Source organism: Pygocentrus nattereri, chromosome 18 (assembly GCF_015220715.1).
Source record: "Pygocentrus nattereri isolate fPygNat1 chromosome 18, fPygNat1.pri, whole genome shotgun sequence".
NCBI lineage: Eukaryota > Metazoa > Chordata > Actinopteri > Characiformes > Serrasalmidae > Pygocentrus > Pygocentrus nattereri.
In genome coordinates this window covers 38,363,414-38,369,897 of record NC_051228.1, presented here as the reverse complement: position 1 = coordinate 38,369,897, position 6,484 = coordinate 38,363,414, and the positions used below count along the sequence as shown (strand labels likewise).

The following is a 6,484-nucleotide window of genomic DNA, read 5'->3' as shown; positions in this document are numbered from 1 at the left end:
AACACACCACCACCACGTCAGTGTCACTGCAGTGCTGAGAACGATCCACACCCTGCTCTGTGAGGGTCCTGACCACTGAAGAACAGGGTAACAGAGTATCAGAGAAACAGATGGACTACAGTCTGTAACTGTAGAACAACAGAGTGCAGCTATACAGTAAGTGGAGCTGATAAAGTGGACAGTGAGCGCAGAAACGAGGAGGTGGTCAGAACGTTACGCCTGACCGGTGTATAACTAGACGCGGTTTAACTGTTCATCAGTCAGTTATATATATATCGATATGGCATGTCGAAATCGCAACGTGTGGTATCAGTATCGCGATGCGGCCTCTCCTGATGTATCAGCACGCTGCCAGTGTTACTGCAGGTGGCAGCACAGCCGCCTTCGCGGAGCCGTCAGAGCCGCTGTGCCGCAGGCGGGAGCTCTCGGGGCCCGAGACGAGCTATGGATACCAGACACACCGACTACTAAACCTGCCTCTTTGTTCTGAAGAGGTAAATTCAGGTGATTCAGGTTCGAGTTTTATGACACTGACTGTGTTTTGCGTGTTTAGCCTGTCAGGCTACACGTCCGGGCTAGCGAGCTAGGCTAGCTAACGTTAGCTAACCGGCTATCTGCCGTTATTTATCCGGTAAAATCCCGAATGAGTGAAGGGGAGAGTGCCGGTTCGGCACCTGCCGCTGGTTCAGAAGGTCCGAGCTCTCTCGGCGGTAGCGGCGCGGTGAGTTACTCGTACCACGACGCAGATGATCCGGGCGAGGAGAGCGACGCTGTGGAGGCGCTGGAGCCGCGCGACAGCGCCGGGAGCCCCGCAGAGGCGAACGAGGACGAGGCGCTGAGCGGCGAGAACGCGCCCAAGAAGTGCGTGTACGACGGCTGCACGGAGACCACCAAGCAGGTGGCCAAGCAGAGGAAGCCGTGGATGTGCAAAAAGCACCGCAACAAGATGTACAAGGACAAGTACAAGAAGAAGAAGAGCGACCAGGCCATGTCATCCGGGAAATTAGAGGTAAGCAGGCGAGGTCAGTGGTGGTGATGGGAACCAGGGGTCGCCATGGCTACAACACAGACCCTTTTATTTACTATCCAGAACAGGGGTGGGTCCTGGAGGGGTAGCACTGTCCAGCACAGTTGGGTAAATCACCTGCCCCAACACACCTGAATACCCGTACCTGTTCATTGGCAGGTTCGGTGGGTGTGTTTGTGTGTGGAAAACTCCAGACAGTGGACCTCCAGCACTGGAGCTCTGCACCCCTGATCTAGAACCACCAGAGAACCAGACACAGCAGTGCTGCTGGACTGAGAACAGTCCACCAACCAAAAATATCCAGCCAACTGCGTCCTGTGGGCAGCGGCCTGTGACCACTGATGAAGGAGGAGAGGATGACCAACACAAACTGTGCTGCAGCAGATGAGCTGTCGTCTCTGATCTTACATCCACAAGGTGGACCGAACCAGGTCGGAGTGTCTAATAGGGTGGACAGTGAGTGGACACAGTGTTTAAAAACTCCAGCAGCACTGCTGTGTCTGATCCACTCAGAGCAGCACAACACACACTAACACACCACCACCACATCAGTGTTACTGCAGTGCTGAGAATGACCCACCACCCAAACAGTACCTGCTCTGTGAGGGTCCATGGGGGTCCTGACCACTGAAGAACAGGGTAACAGAGTATCAGAGAAACAGATGGACTACAGTCTGTAACTGTAGAACTACAGAGTGGAACTAAACGGTCAGTGGAGCTGATAAAGTGGACGGTGAGCGTAGAAACAGTACACCTGATTGGTGTATTTCTCCACCATGAATGAACTAAAATACATTTTAAGCCAAAACCGTCAATAAAACTATTAAAAAGAACAACACGTCAGACACCAGACAGGGTATTCATAACCATGTAGTAGCTTTCTGTGTGGGGAGCTTTCAGAGGCATTAGACGCTTCAGACGTCTGGTTCCTATCACCACCACTGTGGAGAAAATCTGGCTCTGTGAGATTCTCCAGAGTGAGCCTTTAATGATTTTGTGCATCATGAAAATCGGTGGAGTTGCCCTTTAAGTGACTGATCAAGTAACCCGTTATAAATAATTAGCACTGGGGTGCATATCATTGGCCTGGCTTTATTGGGTATGGGTGTGATCATAATTTAGAGGTTTAGTGGGCCCACTATTATCATTTTAAACACACATAGCAATATAAGAACAGAAATTGAACAGGATGAACTTAAAATCATAAATAATTATTAAATATTACACCTAGTGAGTCTTAAGCACTGTCCCACTTGAACATGTGAGGTAAAGTGGGGCACCTTCCACAGGCACTGTAGTATCTTATGATCATTTATTATTACACATTTAAGCGAGAAGCCTGGATATTTCATCACAGGCCTAAATATGTGCGTATCCAGGATGTGAACAGGTACCCAGCCTACCCTGTAGCTGCCTCTGTATGGTGTGGCACTGAGAAGTCTGCGGGCAAGTTGCTGTTGTTGTCGGAAGAAAACCGCATATCTCCAGAATGGTGACTTTACAGGAGAAGCAAAAAACTTGCGTTACTTTCAATGGAAGTCAAAGGAACCAGACGTCTTTCCAAGTCATTTTAGGTCGTTTCTTTTAGTCCAGTCATCATGAAATTTACACATGGTGTAAAGGGCAACAGGCGTTTTCAAATTACGTCAAAAACTGAAAAACAACAAAAGTGGAGATACGAGGTTTTCTTCCAACAGCAGCGAAGTGTAGAGCGTTTCTCAGGCTTGCAGGCCTAATACTGATGACTTGTGACCTAATTCAACATTATTCCAGTGTTTTATCACTTTTAGCCTCACTTTTTGGGGGCAGTCGTGGGCTGGAGGTCAGGGGACTGGTCCTGTGACCGGAAGGTCGCCGGTTCGATCCCCAGCACAGACAGTCCATGACTGAGGTGTCCTTGAGCAAGACACCTAACCCCCAACTGCTCCCCGGGTGCCGTGCCGGCTGCCCACCGCTCCGGGTAAGTGTGCTCACTGCCCCCTAGTGTGTGTGTTCACTAGTGTGTATGTGGTGTTTCACTTCACGGATGGGTTAAATGCGGAGGTGAAACTCCAGGTTTAGCTTATTGAGTACGTTTGAAATGCAGGGTGATTCAAAAGCCACAGGATAGGTTTTATTTTTTATTCTATTATGGACTTTCATCTCTGGGGTCGTCTCAAACAAATTGTGTGTGCTGAGAAAATCCGCACGAAACACCACCTTCAGCACCACGTCGTGGAGGCTTGTGACCGCATAAAATAAAAATAAAACGGTGTCCTGTGACTTTTGAGTCACCCTGTATAATGAAACTGGGTGCTTAGTTTTATTGGTGAAGCTTTTTTAAAACAAATGGCTCTGGAAAGAAGTTCATTCAGCGTTTTAATGATGTTCTCCTTCTAACATCCAAAACAAAACCATCAAGTACAGTAAACACGGCTGGTAGTACTTCTTAAGCTACACTTAAATGATAAACCGTTGTGAGGTTGTAAATAAACGAATGAGTCATGGACAGAAGTTAACTGTGGTGAAGAAGGTCTTGGTGGAATAAATCACGGTGTCTTTGTTTACAGGAGGGCTCAGAGGAGAGGCCAGTTTCTGTGACTAAACAACGGCTCGGAACCATGGGAGAACGTCCAGCAAGGCCTTCCCTAATAGAGCAAGTTTTAAACCAAAAGAGGCTGGTGAGTGAGTTATCCTAGACGTGCTCATCATGGATGATGATGATGATAAAAATAATAATGAAGTGACCCTCATTGGTCCCACAATGGGGAAATTTCACCTCTACATTTGACCCATTATCCCAAAATAAAAAAGGTTGTATAATTATTGGTCCAATATTGGGTTCTTTAGTAAAGACTATGGTCCTGTGTGGAACCCTAAGGACTCAGCAACCATTTGCATGCATAAAAAGTTCTCTGCCTGGTGAAATGGTTCTTCAGATTGACGGAGAATGTGGTTCTAAATAGAGGTTTTTGAAAGGTGTTCTCTTTAAGACTAAAATGTTCTTCTGTTGTTATAAACTTGACATAAGCAGCAAAGTAACAACAGCAGAACCCTTTTTGATGCTGTACAGAACCACATCACAACACATTCTCCACTCTGAAGAACCGTTTCACCGCCCAGAGAACCTTTCATGCGCACGAATGGGTCACTGGGTGTTCACGGGTCTCTACTAATCTCCTCGGGACCACCGGTGGTTCCAAACTGCTCTTCTATGTTCTTCATAACGTTCATACTCCATAAGCTCCATTCAGAAGCTGGGCGTCGTGTGAGGCTGTAGCTCTTCTCTCCAGTCTAATAGACGGTGATGTCGTTTTAAACCCTTATAATAAAAGAAGCTGAACTCAGTTTGTTTTTCTACTGAAAGTCGACCCGTTTTTCCCCAAATCTGGGCTCTAAACTATAAACAGACGGCGTCTCTTCAGTGATCTGCTCTGGAAACATCACTTTTAGAGAACAACACAAAGAGCGGCGGAGATTTTTGGCTTTCGGCAGTGAATCGTAAGCGTGTAGTGATATGTGGAAATCATAAAACACACGTTCTGATAATTTGAGGGGAAATTTTACCAAAAAAAAAAAATATATATATATTTCTGTCATGCAGTTACTGAATAATTAGCCTCAGGATTTGGGCCTGTAAATTCATATGGAATGAAAAAACAAAATATACCCACAAGCATAAGAGTCTACAGAACCATACATTTTTAAGAACCTTAAAGATCTATATTTTCTTAAGTGTGCAGCTCTTGCGATTTGTAAATTGCGAGTTCGATATAAAAACGGTTCTTTTAGCCCTTCTGCTGCCAGTGGTTTATGCACGATGTAATTAAGTTGTTACTGGCCCTGTATTAGCAGTGTAGGGTCACTGGACTGCGCCCAGTAATAACCACATTCCCTATTAATAAACTGAAATCTAGCCTTGGAGCATCTATGGCATTGGCAGCTCCTGAATGAGTTAGTTATGCTCTGTAAACAAAGTTACAGTGAAATGCAGTCATTGTAATGCTCTTTAAATGAAGTTAGAGTAAAATGCTGTCCTTAATCCTGCTTTGTCTGTGGTTTCCAGTCTCTCTTGAGGAGTCCAGAGGTCATCTGTTTCCTGCAGCAGCAGCAGCGCCTCCTGACCACCCAGGCTCGAGCTCAGAGTCAGGACTACTGACCAGTCTGTCTGCGTGTCCAGCACAACTGACTTATATATCATAGCGGGGTTCAAATAACCAGACTATTACAAGCCTGTGACGATTAAGCTTATTCGGCTTAAGGGAACATGAAGATTGTGAAGCTGTCGTTACATCAGTGTCTGATATGAAGAACCTTCAGTGTCTCTGAGGACTCTGTGATATGACGTGAAGAACTAGCCAAGTCATTATCATGACCATCGTCAGTAGTGGATCTACTGCATAGAATGCTTTTTCAAACTACCAGTGTTCTCTACATCACGTACGCCAATATTTCTAAATATTTTATTATGCATTTCTATTTGTGTGTCATTTTAAACCAATTATGTAAATTATTAGAGGGCAGCTGCGTCATAAAATCAGTAGTCACTAGGCTTAAACTGAACCTAAAGGCTGGGTTCTCAGACTAAGGCTAGTGTTAGAGTAAAATCATTTTAAAAGGGGATTCACCACTGAAACTACAGTATTGTCGAAGACTAAAGACTAGGCGTAATCCATGACTGGGAACCTGGGCTTTAGGGTCTGTTTAAGCCTAATCATAGACTACACAGCATTCAGATAGGAAAGTGTAGTTCAAGGGCCTCATTCATTAAAACATACACTATATGGACAAAAGTATTGGGACACCTACTGGAGCTTTTATGAATCCCTTCAATAAGGAGTTGGTTCCCCTTTGCAGCCGTGACAGCTTCCACTCTGCTGGGAAGCTTCCAACAAGATTTTGGAGTGTCTGTGGGAATTTTTATTCATTCGTCCATAAGAGCATCTGTGAGGTCAGACTGACGTTTGACGAGAGGGCCTGGCTCACAATCTCCCTTCTAGATCATCCCAAAGGTGTTGGATGGGGTTGAGGTCAGGGCTCTGGGAGGGCCAGTCAAGTTCTTCCACACCAAACTCACCCAGCCATGACTTTATGGAGCTGGTTTGAGCACTGGGACTCAGAAAAGGTTCTTCCCCAAACTGTTCCTGCAACGTTAGAAGTGTAGAATTGTCCAAAATGTCTTGGTGCTGAGGCATTAAGGTTTCCCTTCACTGGAACTAAGGGTTCTAGACCAACCCCTGAAAAACAACCCCATATCATCATCATCCCTCCTCCACCAAACTTTACAGCTGGCACAGTGCAGTCAGGCAGGTAACGTTCTCCTGGCATTCGCCAAACCCAGACTCGTCCATCAGACTGACAGATAAAGGTGTTCACTGATCCAGAGTTGCTGCGGTTCCTAAACACTTTTCAATAATACTACTCACATTTGATCTTGGGACATCTAAGAGGGAAGAAATTTTGCAATCTGTTGCAATC

The 6,484-nt window shown here is 45.7% G+C and overlaps 1 protein-coding gene across 1 annotated transcript; it reads left to right on the top strand.

Moving 5' to 3' along the window:
• The first annotated feature begins 301 nt into the window (after positions 1-301).
• Positions 302-6,251, top strand: LOC108438967 (regulatory factor X-associated protein). Its single transcript, XM_017717119.2, has 3 exons — positions 302-1,009; positions 3,577-3,687; positions 5,073-6,251. Exons 1-3 carry the CDS (start codon positions 644-646, stop codon positions 5,163-5,165), a joined length of 570 nt encoding a protein of 189 aa, XP_017572608.1. The 5' UTR covers positions 302-643; the 3' UTR covers positions 5,166-6,251.
• The last annotated feature ends 233 nt before the right edge of the window (positions 6,252-6,484 follow it).

Coding starts and splice junctions, on each gene's coding strand:
- LOC108438967 (XM_017717119.2), top strand. CDS start 644: ATGAGTGAAGGGGAGAGTGCCGGTTCGGCACCTGCCGCTGGTTCAGAA. Junction 1,010..3,576: donor TGTCATCCGGGAAATTAGAG/GTAAGCAGGCGA, acceptor CTTTGTTTACAG/GAGGGCTCAGAGGAGAGGCC. Junction 3,688..5,072: donor TTTTAAACCAAAAGAGGCTG/GTGAGTGAGTTA, acceptor TGTGGTTTCCAG/TCTCTCTTGAGGAGTCCAGA.